The sequence below is a fragment of the Myripristis murdjan genome, chromosome 21 (genome assembly GCF_902150065.1).
Source record: "Myripristis murdjan chromosome 21, fMyrMur1.1, whole genome shotgun sequence".
Lineage (NCBI taxonomy): Eukaryota > Metazoa > Chordata > Actinopteri > Holocentriformes > Holocentridae > Myripristis > Myripristis murdjan.
In genome coordinates, this window is record NC_044000.1 from 32,949,331 (window position 1) to 32,970,617 (window position 21,287).

At 42.1% G+C, this 21,287-nt stretch overlaps 1 protein-coding gene across 1 annotated transcript in view; it reads right to left on the reverse strand.

The window, feature by feature from the left end:
- The window catches only part of il1rl1 (interleukin 1 receptor-like 1), a 33,886-nt gene extending 19,978 nt beyond the window's left edge, over window positions 1–13,908 (reverse strand). The window contains exons 1-3 of the mRNA XM_030080097.1: window positions 13,803–13,908; window positions 2,803–2,876; window positions 971–1,223 (exon numbers count right to left, since the gene is read on the reverse strand). Coding sequence (XP_029935957.1) covers window positions 971–1,223; window positions 2,803–2,869 — 320 coding nt within the window. The 5' untranslated portion in view covers window positions 2,870–2,876; window positions 13,803–13,908. The remainder of the gene's footprint in view (window positions 1–970; window positions 1,224–2,802; window positions 2,877–13,802) is intronic.
- Between the last annotated feature and the right edge of the window lie 7,379 nt (window positions 13,909–21,287).

Consider the following 21,287-nt stretch of genomic DNA (forward strand, 5'->3'; position numbering starts at 1 on the left):
GTCTGTTAGATAAAGCTGGGAGAACCCAGATTTTTTTTTCGCAGTCACACCGGTAAGCCGGAGAACTGGCACCGCACCGGACTGCTATCAGCTCTGTCATTGCCACCAAGTGGTCAGGGGTGTGAACTGCAATCTGTCAAAATGACAGATGGCCTTCAGATTTTTCCGTCACCGTTTAAAAAAAAACGTCAATGACGGAAAATATTCGGTTAACGCGACCTCTGGTTGGAAGATACTTAAAGCAGTGTGAAAGGAACTGCATCTTATTTTTTTGCAGTGTAAACAGACGCATTTATATCTGCCTTATCAATTTGTTATCCAAATCGTAATTCTAATCCTAATTCTCCTCACGGTGGGCAAAGGGGCTGATGGGTAATGGGGCCTGAATGTGGAGAAACACAAAACATGAGTTACGAGCAATATGTAACAAGTTTGCGCTCTCGAGGGTGTTGAGAGCGCAAACTCCCTTTGTAAACTCACAAAGCCACTCCTCCTTAACAGTAGGTTCCTTGTAGAAAATACCTTAAGGGAAAAAATGTGGGCTTTTCATCGTAGTGAGGTTCACAATTTTGCTCTGCGAGGCTCCTGCTGGATTTATTTTGAGCTCCAGCAAAGCAAAAATGCAAAAAAAAAAAAAAAAAAAAAAAAAAAAAAAAAAGCTGCAGCTTCAGCTACAAGGTAAGCTTTGAATGAAGTTTTTCCTGTCACTGCATTGCTGAATTATTAAGCTCTTTCATGGTTGATATGAAATTTTGATTTGTTTATGTGCAGAATATACAAATTGAATGAAGTTGAAGCAGTGAGGCAGCGGTGAGGAGGGCAAAGGAGGAGTTTACCATGGGGCTGATACAGAAATTTTAAAAGCTGAAACCAGCAAATTAAAACAGGCTGATCAGAAAACGAGTCTCAAACTGCAAGAGGAAATTTTACTGCAACAAAGGCACGTAATATTGCTTAATGTAGGTTTCACCTGGTGACGTAGAGGCCGGAGTCGCTGGTGTGGAGGTCGAGGAGGAAGAGCTCGGCTCCTCGGTGGTGGATCCTCTCCTCCTGGTCAGAGGAGAAGTACTCGTCCTGGGAGCCATGCCGGTACCAGGTGAAGTCCTCCACCGTGAAATTCCTCCAGAACTCGGTCAGAACGGACGGCACGATCCGCAGCGCCTCACCTTCCGTTGCGTCAATGACGTCGACATCAAACTCCTCACATTTAGGCTCTGACATCTCTGAATATGTGGGGCAAGATGATGAAGATTATGATGGTGATGATGATGATGATGATCTTTCCTGGATCGGTTTAAAGCCGTCAAAGAAACCCAGATTCTTACATGTTTACTAACCCGCTACAGAACGGACGCAGGACAAATCCCACAGTGACAACTAGATCTTCACATACAAACATCCTGGTATTCAGGCTTTGACTCCTCTAACTATACGGAACATGATGATGATGATGATGATGAAGAAGAATACCATGCAACAAATGATTTATTTGTAGATCTGTTAATATAGTTGTTAATATGTAGCCATGTTTTGTATGCCTCTCTCCAACAGAGGAGGATGAGGGTTACATTTGTTTGTTTGTTTGTTTGTTTGTTTCTTAGCAGGTTATCTCAAAAAGTTACACTTAGATTTGCATACAACATTATGGAAAGATTAGTTATGGTCCCAGGGCGTGTTTTTCTCTTGTCTTTTCTTTTCTCTGGCACAGTAGAAAAATCGTCTGCAAGGTGTTATGAAGGTGTACAGAAAAATCGCCATGCAGAACTAAAAGGTTCAAAAAGTCATTTACTCCTGCTGTCATCAGCCTTGTAAATGCCGCCCTGTAATATGTAATTTGTGTCGGTATTTGTTGTTGTATTTATTGCTTTGTTTGATGTCTATTTTTCTACTGCTGGCTGTGAACCAAACTGGGGGAAAATAAAATTACCTTAAACTTTGAGAAAGAGCTGATTAACTTTGGTGGGCATGGCCTGTTACAGAAAACTGGTGCAGAACTCCAGAAAAATATAAATACTCCCTGAATCAACCACACACCCAACTGTTGAATGTGAAAGTTGATTAAACAAAAAATACATGAATAAATAAAAATTGTAAAAAATTCCTTCACTTCAAAGCGTGAAAAGTAAGAACTGACTAAAGTTCAATTTGGTGACATGGAAATGGCATATCTTGAGAACAGAATTTAAATGCATTAATTTGCCATAGCAGCGCAACCATTTATCGAGCATGTTGGAACAGAGTCGTGAAGCTCGGGGGATTATTTTGGGCAGAAAACATTCCTGAGGGGAATCACAGTGCGATGGTCCATTTGTAGATACATTTACATACATTTCAACTCTTGGACAGACATGAAACTCACCCGGTTGAATCATTTGTGCAAATAAATAAGACGTGTGATGTAAATCTACATGATTTACTGAGTAAACAAGAGATCCTCAGAGCTGCTGTGAGGTTTATTTTTCACTCTGACAGAGCCAGGCTAATGGCTCCCATAAACTTCAAGTGTTTATGTTAAGCCTGTCTGTCTCGGGGGTTGGGAAAAGGCGATTTCTTGGTCGCATTTCTGTATTATTTGACAGTCACAGTAGAAAGAGACAGGACACAGGACCCAGCCCCAGCACATGGTACACATCCCTATACAGTGAACTACGGGGGTGCCCCAGAAAAAGTGATTTTGCCCAAAATGTTTGAATATTCGTTTTAGGACATCTAACTGAAGACTCTGCTGGGGCCCCGGCTCCTGAGCAGCTGCTGAGTTCTGCAGCAGATTCACCTGGACGCAGTGCAGACGGAGATACACACCTGAGTATTGGCCTCCACACACAGATGCCACCGCTGAGCTGAGGAGCAGAAGCCGAAGAGTATCCATCACAGAGCTGGGGGACACAGAGACAGAAAACCCACTCAGCTCAGACTGTACATCAGGTTGCTGCTGTTTTACCTCGTGTTGAATAAGAACCTCAAAGAAAGACACAGGAACCAAACAGGTAGCTGTGCATCAGTTCTCCAAACGTGAACAAACTCACAACTCACAGCGGGAACCACCTGGAAATTATATAAGTTTAGCGATGCCATGCCCTGACAGGGCTCTGTATCAGGATTCTGCAGAAAATGCGTTGCAGCTGTTGTTTCTTGACTCTAATTGCTTCATTTACTGTCGGCTAGCTTAACACTCACAATCCAGCACGTTTGGTGTTTTGCAGGGAAAAGCCTCTGCCGAGATAAATGCAGTGCATTTAAAAGTACAAGATTTGAAATGAATATTGATTATACCCAAATATCCAACTTACAATTCCAAGGTTTTTTTTTTTTTTTAAACTATTCGTTTCGCTCCAGGAGCAGACACACAGTTCGTTCTTCTCGTTGAAATCCATTTTGTTGACTCCGTGAACACAGCGCTGTCACTTGCTGGAAATTTCCAAATCGGAAAATGCACGTTAAGAAAATTCAGATCGTGCGCAGAGACAGCTCATGGCTCTGTCCCTCGGTGCAACACTCACTTATGATTCACCATCAGGACCAGCTCGAACCAGCAGAGTCAGAACCTCCGCAACACAAACACCTTGGATCTGACTTTGACTTTCCTGCGTCCTACAGCTCTGCGATTTTTGATTTTTGAAGTTTTTTTTTTCAGTGAGTCAGCGATGCTTGTTTACGTTACAATTGCGTCAAAGACATGACTGATTACTGTTGAGCCTGGGCAGCAGCCCGACTCATCAGCTCCATCTGGCAGGATCAGTATCTCCCCTGGGAGTTTTCCTCCTTTGTAAAATATTTTGTAAAACCTCTGGCTTTAAGTCAGCGAGCATCCCTATGGCCTCGTGAACTTGAAACTAGACAGCTAAGAAATCGTCAATTGGGCAAAACATCGCTCCAAAGTTCGGCTACATTTTAGCGAGGAAACACTGACATGGTCATTTCCAGCGGGGTCCCTTGACCTCTGACGTCCAGATGTCTGAATGAAAATGGGTTCTCTGGGCAGCCACAGCTCTCCCCTTTGCAGACATGGCCACCTTCTGCTAATCCCATGCAGTTTGGGCCACAAACCCTGCAGTCCACATGTGTTCTTGTGGCCTGTTGTAAAATGGTGTGTTTGTGCAGACTGGGGCCTAAACAGTCTTGGAGCTGCATCAGCTGGCTTCGACTGGAAAGCTGAGACTCAATGAGCCACATTTAAATATGAGCTGATGTGTGTTGTCAAAGGAAAATATAACCACATCATGCGAGTTTAGCTGTCTGAGAACATCATTTTGAGGGAAGTGAGACAGAAAAATAACAACTCAGTGTGTTTGGTTTGGGGGTCCGGCTTGTGGGTGTCAGTGATGTCATGTTTGTGTGGAGGCCAGACGGGTGGGGTTTGCGGCACCAGAATAACCCTGATGTCAGATCCAAATCCACAGGCAAGTACACAAAATTCAGTTTAACTTGTATTATCATCTGTGGTTCATTCCGTTTCCAAGCAATTCTTCTCTTTACAAAAATACGTTTCCAGTGTGTTGACCCAACATTATTCACAGGCGGAGGAGGACACAGAGTTGCTCTGCAACTCTGGGAAATACCTGGGCAATTATTAAACTCTTGCTGCTCTGATGCATGTTTGACCGTGCACGATGTATTGACAAAGCTGCAACACCAGAATAAGGTCACTGCAGAGTCACTACACTACAGAGTGCACCTTTCCTCAGAGGAAGGAAACCACAAATGCAAGATACCGTAAGCCAAGAGGCAGAAACACTAGAAAGCAACTTCACTGACATGTATCCTGCATTTGTGCTGCTGTTTCTGGGCTTTGCAGAACATGGTTAACACACAGCAAATCATCCAACTATCATCAAACGACACCGACTAATTTGTTAAACCACCGTTCAAATCATCTTGAGGATGAGGCAGGAATGCCAAGAAGACGTGTGATAATGGTATTTCTACTGTCGTGTCTGTACAGAGCAGAAGGATCTTATCTTTGAAAGAGGAAGCTGCAGATGACAAGAAAGACTGAAAAAAAAAAAAAGTTTCCACTGAGCAAGATGCTGCTGATGAAAAAAATGTCATCTTTGGACACAACATACACAGCCAGTGCAGAGCTGAAGCATCTGTAATTTGTCATGTCTAATTTATGTATTTCCCATGTCGAGTAATGAGTAAAATTATAAATTCTATGGAGAGATTCATAGTAAAGAAAAAGTAAGTAAAATAATAACAAAATGAGGCCTTTTTTTAAAATGAAGATGTACACGTTAAATGCTACGTTATGTTTTGTCTGTTAGTAATGATTCACGTTAAAGCTGTAAATGATTAATTTTCACTTCTTTACTGTTTGTCGGCGTGATTTTTTTCTTTGTCCGTAAAACTTAGATCTATTATTGTCGCCTCCTTTCAGTGTCCCATGTTTGGTGCTCTCGTGCAAACTCCAAATGGGCAATTTTGTGCCGTTGAAGGAGACGAAGCCTTTGAAGACGTTTTTTGGATACCTGACAGAAAATGACACTGAATCCACATTTTTGCCAAGATTTGGACTTTTAAAGGCTGTGGTCTTAAACTTTTAATCAGCTGATGAACAGCCTATTTCAGTTTAATGGTTGTTTGCAATAAATTGCTTACTCATTTTTTTTTTTTTTTTGTCTCACTCCCATTGCTTCTTTTTGCATTTTGAAGCTCTACTTAGAACCTTCTTAAGATCCAACAGTGCAAAATGTAAATTCTTGCAATTTTTCAACTGGTCTTAAGATTTTGATCAGGAGTTTATTTGTGCCCCGTTTGTTTGCTTGATTGTTAGCAGGTTATCTCGAAAATTTATGAACAAATTTGCATGAAACTTGGTAGAAAGGTTGATTATGGGCCAATGAAGATTTGGTTAATTTTTCACACTGATTGGCCAAAGTGGGGCATGGCAATGGGTGTGGCTTCACAATAAAAGCACGTAACCTTTCAGTGGTTTCATGCAACGGCATGAAATTTTTCACCCTGACTGGCCAACGGAGTGTGTGATGGAGGCTGTGATTAACTTTTAAGATGTGGAGCTGGCAGAGGTTGACAATGAATGAATGAATGAATGAATTTATTTTTATTTTGGTGTCATGCTAATGAACATAGCCCAGCTGCATGGGCTTACAGGACACCATAACTGGTGTTATTCAAATTTTCCCGGTCAGGTGATGAACACACAACAAAAAAAAAGGAAAAGAATAACTAAAAGGAGGTCAAACAATCAAGACCATCAAGACAATATACTTAGGATAAACAGAAGATTATCGATTAAACAAAGCATCCTGTCTTCTCCTCCAAGCCCTTGACACATAGGTAGCACAGCCAAAAGGGTCATAGGTGAACAGCCACTCTAGTTTAATGTAGTCCGAATACCAGAATACTTCAGGGTTTTTTAATAGAATACGATGGAACCATGGTGCTCTTAAATCATCATAACAGGAGCAATATAGCAAAAAATGAGATTCATTCTCAATTTCATTAAGATCACACATTTCACACAGTCGACCTTCCTCGGGGATGCCCTGGAAGCACCCCACCTCTATAGACAGAGGGAGGATGCCAGTTCTCACCTGAGCCATCAATGATCTTTTGCTTCTGGATAATCGACAGGTGACAGTGTTCAGTACCAAAGTTATGTTTGATTTGCAGGTAAGTTCTTAGTTTAGGTTTTGAGATAACATTTTCAGACCATTTTGCCTCAAAAATTTGTTGGAGTTTCGCCTTTACAAGGTTCACACTACAGTAGAGGTTATTTCTGTAGGGGAGCGGCGGGGCGGATGACGTGCGGGACGATTGACGTGTTCACGATTTCTTGAAAACTGATTGACCTGCAGTCACGTGATTACACATGCTCGTGCACATGAGAGTGAACGAGCTTCATTCAAAATTTGAGCGGGATTGATGCATTTTTCGACAAGCTAGCGAGGAAATCCTTTTTTCAGCCATGTAAGTTAATTATTTTCAGTCCTCCATAATTTGAATAAGAAACTGTGTTCACCTGCCCCAGTTAGCAAACATATATCAGTCTCTTACCACATCTCCTGGCTACACAACAGCATAGGTTTCAAGTTTCGTGCACGCACGCCGTGCACGCTATCCAGGCTGTAATGACAGAAGACACCGGCGGGGCAGTTGACGCACAGCGCGGTGGGACGGTTGATGCATTGAGATTGGCTGGAACCAGAGGGGTGCACGAGACGATTATGGGCAGAATGAGTGGCATAATAGGCTATGAAGGCTTCCGAAGATGTCTTACAAAGATATCTCTCTAAAGCTATTAGTTATTTGCCAAATTTTAACCTGAAACGCAGTCAAGACAAATTATTATTGTTATTATTATTATAAGTCATAGAGCTCGCGCAGTGTCAAACTCGGATTTAATTAGGTTATGAAACCTATCTCTGGTTGAGTTCCTGTGAGAAAGACAGCTCATGGGCTGTTATATTCCAATGAAAATGAGACAAGGAAATTATGACTAGTGTATTTTAAATGCATTTTCCTGTTGATTAAGGCCATATCGCCAAACAGGCAACATTGCTGTGGTTCTTTTTAACGGATTCTGAACGTACAGCGTGTAATGCTTTGGTACAAATATGGAATAAGGTCTAGAAATACAAGTGTTTAAAGTCTAAACAGAATAACAAGCACAAAAACCTGAAATATGGCACACTTTGTGCTGTGCATCAATTGTCCCTCTTGTGTACGTCAATTGTCCCGCCGGGAGGGACGAATGACGGATTGGCGCTCAGTCTCTTCTCAGCCTGTTTGTGTTAGACTCAAGTATCGTTCAACGAAAAATCCAGTTGTTATTTGTAAAGGACATGTGTAAGTTGGGTGTGTGAATTTTTGGGAGCTCTGTCTCAATAATTTTTGGAGAAAATGGGATCAGACTGAAAACTGCGTCATCCGCCCCGCCGCTCCCCTATATGTAAACCAGATCCAGCTCCTCAAAAATTTAATGTAATTCAGCTGTCCAAGGGGAATTGTGTGATTTGCTCCATAAAAACACTTTTTTATTAACTCTGTTATCTGCCATCCTGATGAAGCGGTTCCACAACCTTATCATCTCACATTTTCTATGGACAGAACCAGAAGTCCATCCCATATCCCCCTGAATGGCCAGAAGAGGTGCAAAACGATGCACTCCCAAAAAACACCTTATTGCTCTATTCTCTATATTATCAATAGCCTTAGCATCTTTACCACCCCACACCCCCGCAGCATAGTTCAGTATTGGTAAAACACATGCATTGTAGAGTTGAGTATAGGTTGTGTAACCAAGCTGGCTGCATACTTTCAACTTATTGATGATCGAGCCAAGTGCTCTCCCAGCTGAGTTTGCAAGGGATTGAATGCCAGCTTCATAAGACAAAAATTCGTCAAAAACAAAACCCAAGTATTTGTATTCAGATACATAATCCAGAGTGGCTGAATCAAAATTAAACATTGTAGAACTTCTTTCTGTGCCTTTAGTTCTGAAGTGCATAATTAGAGTTTTCTTCTGGTTAACAGCCATCCTCCACTTATGGCACCATTGGCTCACTATATTCAACATTTTCTGCAACTCAGGTTCAGACTCAGCTAGCAGAATTATATCATCAGCAAATAATAGGATACCCAGATTAATATCATCTAAGCAGATGCCTAACTGGGATACCTTAATCTGTAATGCTAGGTCATTCAGAAACAGGGCAAACAACGTTGGACTAAGGATATCTCCTTGTTTCACCCCAAAAGGTGTGGCAAACCAATCTGTAAGCATATCATTAATTTCGATACAGGCCACAGATGACCTGTAGATACTCTGCAAGGCTTTATAGAATCGACCATCCACACCAGCTTCCAATAATTTAAAAGCTAGTAAATCTCTATTCACCCAGTCAAAGGCTTTTTGAAAATCAATAAAACATGTGAATGTGGGTTTACCTAGAGTAATCCTGGTGCTGATGATAGATGAAACAGAATGGATATGATCAATGCATGCTCTGTTTTTTCTAAAGCCATTTTGTTCATCCACTAAGTATGCACCTCCTTCCAGAAATTGTGTTAGTCTATGATTCAGTATGTTAGAGTACAGTTTGTACACAGTACTAAGAAGACTAATCCCTCTATAATTAAGGGGAATCCTGGGGTCATTTTTTGATGATTTTTCAATAGGTTTAATAATAGCCTTGTGCCACATTGAGGGAATTATGCTATGATTGAAGCAGGTTTTGAAAAGGTGATATAGAGTATTCAAAAGGTGAGGAGATTTCAGCGCCTCATTTGGAATGCCTTCAATTCCCATCGCCTTATTTAATTTAGCTTTACTTATAGTAAGCTTGACTTCATCCAAAGAAATCAAAAACTCATTTGAACAATAACCAGGATGATTCATGGCTATCTCACAGCTACACTTCATAGCACAGGCCTCCTTCAGAAACACATCATCAAAACCTGGAGGAATATGACTTCCTGAGAAGAGATCCCCAAAGTCTTTTTCCCATTTACCTAAAACAACTTCTTTTTTGTTTTCTGTTTCCCCACTGTCGAGTATAATTTCCATAGGTATTTTCTTAATTCTGGGGGGGCCTAATTTATTAATTTCTCGCCAGAATTGTTGTGGATTATTGCTTTGCAGATGGTCTAGGCGTAGGGCCTGCCCTCGCATAAACTGCCTCTTATACTTCCTCAAGCACTTGTCGAAGCTAGCTTGGGTTAGTCTATACTGTTCTAGAAGGGACCTTCTAGACACTGGATCAGAGCATTTCAGGAAGTCTCTTTCCGCCCGTACTTTGATATTCCACAGCTGCTGAAGATCAGCATTCCAGTACGGTTTAGGTTGACTTCTTCTATGGGATGCCTGCCTCTTATTTGCATCAGTGCGCCCATTAAATTTTACATATAAGTTCTTTTTTAATTCATTATAGAGCACTTCACAAAATGAATTATACCAACAATCCATATTTATTTGTGTTTTCTCTTGGCTATCAAGGTTACTTATGAGCTCTAATAATGCAAGTTGACATGCACTAGAAGACAGAAAATTCTCTTGTGATATCCTAGGACGGTGTCTAGCCGGGGAGCACTCTGTAGGATCACCATGGATCATAGGTTCCACATAATCAACTTTGAACTTAAGCAATAAAAGAGAGTGATCGGGTGGCCTACATCTCTCCCCGATAAGATCAGCACACAGGGGAGTATTGTCTAACAGCTCCGATATTGTAATCACATTGAAATCAATACAGGAAGATAAACATTCATGTGGTGTTATTATATAATCAACAACAGCTTTTCCTTTTGGTGAAATAGATGTATAATTATCATTAGACTGATTTATTCTCCCATTCAGAACGCAGCATTTACAGTCCTTCAAAAATTCAAGCAAGGATTCCCCATGGTTATTTAAAGTCGAGTCTAACGCTACACGGGGTAAAACATTATCAATATCATCCAGGCAATCAGCCTTGTTCGAAATACGAGCGTTCAAGTCCCCACATAGAAAAATAATATCTGCGTCCATAGAATATATCTGCGCCAACAAATGATTAAAGAAAGCCACAGAGTCTCGTCCTCGCAAGGAACCTTCCGGTGGAAGGTAACATGAGAACACAACTAAACTGAACTCAAGTTCACGGTGGCATAGTTTTAGTCCAATCACACCGTCAATAATTTTATCGATCACTTTCACTTTGAATTGATCAAACAAAACATTTTTAATCAAAATACCGACTCCCCCAGAGGCCTTCTTGGCTCTAACATGCAATACCCTATTGCTACCGAACCAAGAATAACCAGGAAAGTCAATACAGTCGTTACCAGGCAGGTGAGTTTCGTTTATAGAAACAATATCAGGGGATAGAGATTGCAACAGTTGAATGGCCCATTGAACATTCCAATGGGCCAAAGAAAAAGAGGAGATTATATTTACTGCATGCTGCCGGCGCAGATGAGGAGGAGAGGCGAGGAGGTGTGTGTGTGTGTCAGAGTATACCTGTCATGACCCGTCAGGATTTTAGTGAAAAATCTAGTGAAAGGATCTACTGTCTGCTCTGAGCAATTTCCTGTACAGTGCTGGAGTTTACGTGACCACACTGAAGGCAACAAATAGGCTGTTTCCTGTGTGTGTGTCCATCCAAGGCCTTTTAGCAAAACATAAGTTAAATATTGTGCCTCACCACCGATGGTTCTGTTTGCTGTGATGTTCCTCACCTGGCAGAACAGTTCAGAACTGGCTGGAGACAAGTGGCTGTTTATTATACTTTCATACTCTCAGAAAAACACTGGTTCTTAAATGGTTCTTCAAAATGCTCTATGGTTCTACAGAGAACCATCAGCAGCTGAAGAGCCTCTTTATTTAGAGGCTGGTTCACCACACACTCTATGTGGTTCTTTAAAGTCCTAAAGGTTCTTCATGTTTATTGGAGTGATTGGAGCTAACAATTCTTTTCCTTGTGGATTAATGTGCAGATTATTTCCTCAGTGAATGGATTAATGTCTCGCTCTATAAACCATCAGAGAACAGGGAGAAATGCCACAGCATCACAGCTGACATTTTTAATAGCTCATCTGGAACCCAATGAAAGAACAAGGAACACGGAGAACTGGCCAACAACATGTTCATGTTGGTTTTCAACCCGCACACAATCATCTGATTTAAAACACTCAGAGAACCTTTTATTCTGAAAAATTATGAAAGAATTGTTTAAAAAAAAGGTTCTTTACTGAACCAATTGAGTCCACAAAGAACTTTCTTGAAACTGTTTTTTGAAGAACTTATTTTTGCTAAAGTTCTTTAAAGAACCAAAGGAACCATTTTTTCATGGTTCTTTGAAGAACCTCTTGTTAAAAGCTTATTTCTGGAACCAGAAATGGTTCCTCTATTGCATCACTCCAAAGAACCATTTTTGGTTCCAGGTAGCACCTTTATTTTTTTGTGTGTTACATTTGCCATGATGGATTTAAAAAGCTGGAACACTAGAATAAGGTCACTGTGCAGCATTATGAAATATTGTTTTCCTCAGAATAAGGAAACATCACACAAAGAAGGTCAGGAGAACGCCGACCTGATCCGACCTGCTCAGGGTCTTCCTCAGGCCAAAGGTCAAAGGTTTGACTTGGCCTGAGGAAGAGCTGGTGCCAGTCGAAACGGGTTGGCGTTCTCCTGACCTTCTTTGTATGATTTTAACTTCGATGTGCGCGCATCCTTGACTCGATGTGAGTGCGCCTGAAGTTGTAAAGGTATGAAATTTCTGCATGAGGTAGAACATTGCCCTCATCAAACCACTCGAACTACAATGGAAAAGTAAAAGGAAACCATTTCACTTCTGATAGCAGGATCTTGACCCTCGCCTAAATCTCTCTATCTATCTGTAGATCTATCAATCTATGACCAGACCAAAAAACCTGTGGTGACATCAGTGAATGCCACATCTGTTGCCTTGGCAGTGGAAACCACCTGGAAATACTGTACTTTGCCGCGCACAAAAGGCCATGGTGATTCTACTCGGTTTAACTTCTATGGCTGTCATTGCTGTGTATCAGCACGTGTGGAAAGCCAATCAAATCCCTCCACCACAATTGTACAATTTGTACAAGTTGTACAATTTCCTGTAAAGCCTTGACAGCAGGCTCTTCTCGGTGATGCACTGCTGTTGTTATCTCACACTCTGTTCAAATGAACCAAACCAGCGCTAACCTGGAGCCAATCAAAGACCACCACCTCGCAGCCCAGTGGTTTGTGGTTTGAAGATCTGGTTCACATCAGAGTTTACCGCAGGCGCTTCTCACCGACCCAACTCAACCAAACTGCACCGCTCAGGTAAGCCCAGCAGAGCTCGATTCAGCCGGATAAAACACAGCAGACACTGACACCACGAGACAAAACACTTCATGAGAAACAACCTATGAAATCTAGTTTGTTCTCCTCCTGTGGGATTCAGTCAGAAGGAAATCCTGCTGGTTTGAGTCCAGAATCACAACCTCCTCCTCAGCATCTGGACTCTGAAGAGACGTTGCTGCGACTTGGGTCGATTCAGAAGAAAACAATCTGCTGATTCTTTGCTCAAATCAGCAGGATGTCCTTGTTCCTGAATCCCATTGCAAAGTGGAATTTGATGAAGTGATTTGATGAGCCTTGGACAAAAAGGAAAAGAAAAACTTTTTCTCATAAATCTGTGGGGTTTTTTTTTCTCCTACATTTACAACTTTAACTGAGTTAAAGTTACCCCCTCCTCCCCTGGCTCCATAATTTGTTTTCACCCCTACAATGGCTTTAATAAGCCATCGTATAAAACAACCCTGATGCAGCCAGGAAACAAAATCACATTCTTGACAAGCTGAACGTCTTCCCACGACAGCTCCTTAAGTCAGATTCAGACCTGCGTGACTGGACAGAGCTCAGAGATTATTTAGCGAGCCAATCAGGGTGACTAGCTGTGATGTGTTCATCTAAAACCACTCAGAAACTATGGGAGAGAAAAAAAAAAATCACCCTCTAAAACAAAATCAAATTTTAACAAAGTCTTAATCGAGCAACTTTGATGATGTAGCCTGTGGATATAAATATGCACTTTAAATGTGAGTTATTAATCTCTATGTAACACACTTGAAATAGAGTAGAGGCAGTAAAACAAAGAATATTAACATCAGCAACAGAAATAGAAACAGTAACACGCAATCTTAGTGGCTTTATTAATTAAAATATTTGACAAATGATAATGTGGTTTGGCATTTTAGAAATAAGTATCAGCTGTACAGAGAAAAATTACAAAGTTAAGAATTTTATGAATGAACAGACTGTACTTTCAGGGAGAACAAGGAGAGACCTCGCTTACCTTGTTGGCAGCCCGGACCAAACTGATGCTGTGAGTGTGTTCCCTCTGTCGGGACGTCCTATTCAATCACTGAGCTCAGCAGAGCAGCAGCAGCTCGACACACACATGCAGCGCACATTAAGGAAAAAGGAAGCTTGCTATCTTATTATATACACACACACACACACACGCACAGATAGAGAGAGACAGAAGCAGTGTTATCTCTCTCTCTCTCTCTCTCTCTCTCTCTCTCTCTCTCTCTCTCTCTCTCTCTCTCTCTCTCTGTCACACACACACACACACACACACACACACAAACTACACTATGTCACTGCAGCCAAAATAACATTGTACAGCCAGAATACACAATATATTCCATGGAACCTCTGAGAAGTCCTCTCTCTCTCTCTCTCTCTCTCTCTCTCTCTCTCTCTCTCTCTCTCTCTCTCTCTCTCTCTCTCCCTGTGTGTGTGTGTGTGTGTGTGTGTGTGTGTGTGTGTGCCCCTCCATCAGCGGCAGACTCAAACTCTTGAATAACTCGGCTTCAAACAGTGTCTTAAAACTCCTCTTTCTACCCTGGAATTCCAGTTATTTCACTTCTTTTCTCGTGTTTATTGTCTTTGTTTCCTTGTCGTTTTTTTCTTTTATTTGCTTTTATATATTGTGATTTATTGGTGTCTCTTTGGCCACCTTTTAATTGGCATGCAGCACTTTCTAACCCTCAGTTTTAAAAGATGCTGAGTGAATAAATCTTACTTGCTAATAGTAACAAGCTTGAAAAAAAGTTTCTGGAGGACAGCAGTGAGGAAAATCTGCTTGCTGAATTGACTGGGACAGTGTGTGTATGTGTGTGAGAGAGAGTAAGAATGAGTGTGTGTGTGTGTGTGTGTGTGTGAGAGAGAGAGAGTGAACAAGCACTAACACGGCAAAAGTATTTTCTTTCCACATGCGTACATATTTTTTGTCATAGTGAAGACAAGGTGGTGATTGTTCAGGAAAGCATGTTGACAAACGAACAATCATGACTAATGGCAGTGACCAAAATATGAAAATAAGAAATTAGTCACAATTCATACTCTGTTGAGTATGAATCAGCAGCAGCCATGCAGTCTGCCTTTACAAACGTTAGTGAAAGAGCATCTGGTTCTAAAGAGCTCACTGAGTTCAGGTGCTGCTGGAATAGTGATGGAACAGGAAGCCACCGCTGCAACAAGTCAGCTGCTCAACTTTCTTCCCTCCTAGATATTCCACCATCAGCTGGAAGTGGGATTATTGCAAAGTGGAAGTGTTTAGGAACCACAGCGACTCGGCCACCAGGGGGCGGCACCACGTAAAGTTACAGAGCGGGGTCGCCGAGCGCCGAGGCTCATAGTGCGTAAAAGAGTCCGACGCTCTGCCGCCTCAGGACCTGCAGAGCTCCAAACCTCCTCTGGCATCAACATCAGCACAGAAACTGAGCCGGGAGCTTCATGGCCGAGCGGCCGCACGCCAGCCTCACATCACCGAGCACGACGCCGAGCGGCCGCACGCCAGCCTCACATCACCGAGCACGACGCCGAGCGGCCGCACGCCAGCCTCACGTCACCGAGCGGCGGACAGAGCGGCGTAAAGCACGACACCGAGCGGCGGACAGAGCAGCGTAAAGCACGCCGCCGCCGGACTCTGGAGCGGCGGAAACATGTTCTGTGGAGCGGCGGAAACATGTTCTGTGGAGCGACTAATCAGGCGTCTCTATGTGTCGGTCTGATGGACGAGTCTGGGTTTGGGGAACGCCAGGGGAACGTTCCCTGCCTGAGCGCATTGTGCCGACTGTGCAGTTTGCTGGAGGAGGGATGACGCTGTGGGCTGGTGTTTCTGGCCTCGGCCTCCGCCCCTCAGTTCAAGTGAAGGGAAATCTTAATGCTTCAGCTCAACGACACATCACAAATGCTCTTCTGTTCTTGCTGCAAAGGGACCAACTCCAGATTAACACCTCTGGGTTTAGAATAGGAGCTCAGAGAAGCTCCTGCAAGTGGAAGGTGGAGGTGGACGACATAGGCGGAAATCCCGGGGGGGTCGGGTGGGACAAGACCCCTCCATCCATAAACTTCGGATTCGGGAAGAAACCGGAAGTGGGCGCTCTAGAGACTTCCACCCAGGTAGCCGCCTAACTTCTGGTTGCTTCCGGTGTTGCTGCAGTGCTGCCTGCTCGTGTTGACGTACGGGACTGAGCCTGAGGGCTCTCACCAAAACCAAAGTGTGGCAGTGTCTCAGATGGATGTGATTGACTGAAAACACGCACCAACATGTTTTTTGTTACGTTTTGTTTTAATCTCTTTTAATTGGCTCAAAATCCTGCTCAAAACACGCATCCAAACGTTTTTTTTTCTTTAGAGAAAAGCTCCCGAATAATGAGGAGAAACTTCGGACAGAAAAAACTATTCAGGATCAAAGCATTATTTGTGTACTTCCGAATATCGTATTCGGGTTCGGGTACGTCCCTACTACCTAGGTCGTATTTGTTTTACCGCGCGGGGTCCTGCAAATGCAGCCGACAGATCCAGACTATTTTTGACTAATTTGCAGGAAACACCTCCACGATGCTTCACGGCCGACATCACAGCCTACTTCCCAGGGTACCTTGTGGTCCAGTTGAATTTCTGGATCAGCCACCATTGCTGGAATTATGAAGCCTGTTTCAGACCGTCTTCATGTTTATATCATGACATTTTGATAAGTTTTCATGCCTATAATCACCACCATAGATTCGGTTTAGCTGTTAACTGTATCCGAACAACGCCTGGAAATGCAAGTTTAGTTAGATGAGTTAGATAGGCATTTTGCATGATGTTTCCATAGCAACCATCAGCGCATCAGGTACGTTACAATGTAGCCATGTGTACAATTACTTTAACTGGGATAGTCTGTTGCAGTTTGTGAGGTGTAACAATTATCTTACTTTCCTGCATCTTTACGAAGACAAAATAAAATAAAATACATAAAACTACAGAATCAATGTTGTCCATCTTGAGAGCGTTGAAGCTGCTTATCGTTTTGTTTCATGCACAGGTGTTCACCGACACACCTCCCAAACCTACTTCGGCATTTTACGCTGCATCACTCGAATGCGCTTCGGGAAGCCTCGATAATAATGATGTAGGAATCCTCCGCAGGCTACACCGTCCCAATTCAATGAACTTTTAGTTACCTGATACCAGCACCTACGTCGGACGCCTCCTGCGTGGGCACCGTAGGCTGTGACCTAGTAGTCATCTAGCCCTTCGACTGAGACAGACCCTCAGTCAGTCCGTCAGTCTGAGAGGCAGCAGCCTGATGAGAACTAGCTAGAAAACCTCCTCAAGTGAAAGCCAGTGAGTCATTTATCACACCACCTGTTCACCAAGCACAAGGCTGGAATATGAAAAGTGATATTTTCCCTGCTTGGTCCAAAACCTGCCTCTTTCAGCTCTCTGTTTAAGCTAACAGCTAATGATTGTTTACAGGCTGAAGCGAGTGCAGGACAGTGAGGGAGAGAGAGGACAGACCACAGGAGGAGCAAATACTGAGCTTTTTATTCTTTCAAAAAGTCTGTCAGGATATTAATGTCAGAAATAGTTCATATTTTACTGATGTTTTGAGTTTGTCTCTAGATAGATATCTATTTTTTATTTATCTATTTATTTATTTATTTATTTATTTATTTATTGCATTTTAAGTTGCATTGTTATGTGGCATAGTTTCATTTCATTTTCTTCTTTGATCTCAAAGGGACAGTGTACAGCTCAAACATATACTGTATGTCACTATTTGATGCCATATCTTGCTTTGTTTTTTGTTGACACTACAATAAATCTGTTTTTTGAAGAACAGTTTGATGTAGTTGGATTATTCAAGGTATTTCCTCTAGTTTTAGAGCTTATTTTGAGTTTCTAGTTCTTGTGAAGCTACTTTGATGGACTGTAGTGGAAATTAGAACAGTGAGTAAAGAAGAGAAAGAGGGTGGTACAGTCGTGCCGGACAGCAATTTTTTCATGTCCCCCCCAGGAATTACTCTGAAATTTGGCTGTTTATTGTCCTTTCTTCTACTGCGTCTTTGGCTACCGAGCAGTAAAATAAAGGAGCTTGGAAAGTTACTTTGTTTTATTTGATGGAGGCGGTAGAGAGAGACAGGAAAGGCAGGGGAGAGAGAGGCAATGACATGCAGCACATGGCTTTGATTCAGATTTGACTCCAGGATGCTGCGGTCAGGACTCAGCCATAATGAGTAGGACGCCCCCTTCCAGGTGAGCTACTGGGTTGAAGTGGGTTGCCCCTATGAAATTACTTTTGTGAGTTGTCATAGCTTGTTTTTCCTGTTGCTGCGGTCTGACAGGGAGCCACGTCAGCAGCAGTGACTGGATAATGTCTGATTGTTAAAGCAACTCTGGTTTAACTCCATGATGTCACTGCTTAGTCACACATTAGTATTGCTGGCATGTCATCATATAAAATAACCCTCTGTGTGAATGTGCATGTCCATGCTTGTGTATGTTTGTCCATTTAAAGTGTTTCAAAAAAAAAAAAAAAAAAGAAAAAAAAGGAGTAAGCACATAATTTGAGTTGACAGAGTTCTCATGATCGGCCAGAATGACTCATGTGTTCATTCCACAGTTTATTTGTTAATGCATCTTTGAAATGTACTTTGATTTCTGGGCAAATATTTATAAAGAGGACAGAGTTCAATTTGTATTGCACATTTTTCTGGCCATTTAAAGACTGATCTTCATATCATCTGTGATATCCAATAATACACAGACAATAGCTTCAGTCGAACTTTTATTTGTTTATTATTAGTAGTATTAGTGGTATTTACCATCCAGCTGGCTGCTTCGACACAGGAAGAGTCGCTAATAGGCTGGTACGCACCAATCACGTTGGGGCTCCGGTGCTCGAGCTCCCTCGGGGAAGGCAGTGGGCGCTCAGCGAACTACAGAGTCGGCTAAACAGCCAGCTAAATGTCAAAAATGGGTGTACTACTATACACACTAGCAGCGTAGTGTTATGTTGATGGCAGTGTTTATACTGCCCCCTGCAGGATGTGTACTGGTATGGTGCAGCCTGTTGTCATTTCTCTGCGGTCAAGGACAGAGGACAGAGTTGTATTTCCTGTAAAGCCCTTTGTGACAAATTTGTAATTTTTGATTATGGGCTATATAAATTTAATTTAATTTAATTTAATTTAATTTAATTTAATTGTAGTAGTAACTGGAACAATGATAGCTAGAATGATAATTGTAGGTCCTATTGGGACTGAGTAATGCTAATAATTGGAGTAGTAATAACATGACTAATGACAACTAAAATACAACTAAAATACATATTGCAGATATTAGAAATGGACTAAAATACATATTGCAGATATTAGAAATGGACCAACTTGTTAGTCTGCATCACAGATGCAAACTAACAAGTTGGAAGATGGTTTCACAGAAGAGGAGCTTGACAGACTCTAGGAAGAACCACAAGTTAGCTGCATGTTGGGAGCACAGTGCTCCATTGGGGTGGTAAGGCACTATGGGATCATTAAGAAAAGATGTTGCCTGACCATTAAGGGCTTTTTAAGTGAGGAGGAAGATTTTAAAATCTATTCTGGATGTTACAGGGAGCCAATGCAGAGAAGGGAGTAATATGATCTGTCTTCTTAGTTCCGGTCAATACGCGTGCAGCAGCATTATGAATCAGCTGGAGAGTCTTGAGAGATGTGTTGGGGTAGCCTGACAGGAAGGAGCTCCAGTAATCCAGCCGAGAAGCAACAAACGCATGGACTAGTTTCTCTGCATCTTTTTGAGAAAGGAAGTGCCTGATTTTTGCCATGTTGTGTAGGTGAAAAAAGCTGGACTTAGAAGTTTGATTAATATGCCAATTAAAAGACATATCCTGATCACAAATAACTCCAAGAGTCCTTGCGGTGGTGCTGGAGGCCAGTGTGACACTATTTAATGTTACTGTATGATTAGATAATACATTATTTTAAGGGCCTATTACAATAACAATACAACAATAATAACAATAACACAAGTTTTGTCTGAATTTAGTAGTAGAGTTCTTTATGTCCTGAAGACATGCTCAAAGTTTGACCGAGTGATTTCATCTGGCCTCACTAAAATATATAATTGGGTATCATCTGCATAACAATGAAAATTTATGGAGTGTTTCCTGATAATATAGAAGATGAACAGTAAAGGTCCAGACACAGAACCTTGTGGAACTCCACATGAAAGATTCATCATTAACATCCTCCACGAGAAGAGAAATTCTTGCATTCTTCCTCCACAACCAAAAGACCCATGGTTGATACACCAGCTGCCATTTCCAGTTTCCTGTATTCTATATTCTTTATTCCACATGTACGTCCTATAATCTGGATTAGGAAGAGCTGTAACTGTCTGAGGTGAGCGAGAGTCATGTGGAAATGTTGAGCACACACTGCTTTGGTTACAGGTCAGATATCTGAATTCCTGGGTCCTCCTCCGGTTTCCCTTGTTGAAATGATGAATACAGTCTAGCGCCACCTGCTGGTGTGGACAGTTATTTACTCTTATGCAGGTGCAGAACGTTCGTGTTAGTTGGCTGTTGGCTGTAATCTTGGCGTTGTGTTCAAGTACAACTTTTTGGCCCCGACACAGGCGACACATTAAGCCCGGTGTCTCCTGTTAGGAATTGTGTTTTTGTGCTGTGTTAACTGTGACAGCTCTCTCTCCCTCTCTCTTCCTCTTCTCCCTCGGTACCTGCAAATCAGAGTGTGTTCAGTTGCAGGTGTGTGGTGATTGGTCAGCTGACTGAAGGATGTTAGCTGATTGGATGGGCCCGACTATATCTTCCTGCCGGTGTTGGTCTCCCGCCCCTCCTTTCCTCTTTTCCATCCCCAACAATGGAGGCCATGCAGTGATTGTTTGAGATCCAGTGATTTGACTGTCTTTGACAGTCACTTAGAGTGAATATTGTTAGCTACCTTTTTGTTGTAAATATTGTAAATATTGATGGTGAGAAGAAACCCAGAGCAGCCCCTGTAGGAAGGAGAAGCCCTTTTTATTTGTAACCTTTTTCTCATGTTTTTGATTTTAGGAGGTAGGTAAGATGATGTCTTTTGTTTGCAGTGTTTTCTCTGTCAGGTAAGAGCAGGGCCCATTTAGTTGTTTTGTTTGTTGTTTTGGGCATTTGCCTCCTGTCTCAAGTTGATTAATAATACGCTGCTCTGTAAACTTCACCCTGGTAGTCCGACATTCTTGGGGATGAGAAGAGCGGGGGCTCTTTCATGTTATGGGTCCAGGTTCCCCTAGGCCAGGGTCATAACACTCCAAATACATGGGTGAATCTTACGATCGCTGTAATCTCTTTCTCTCTCTCTCTCTCTGTCTCTTTCTCTCTCTCTCACACACACACACACACACTCACACACACAAACTACACTATGTCACTGCAGCCAAATAACATTGTACAGCCAGAATACACAATATATTCAATGGAAGCTCTGAGAAGTCCCCCCCA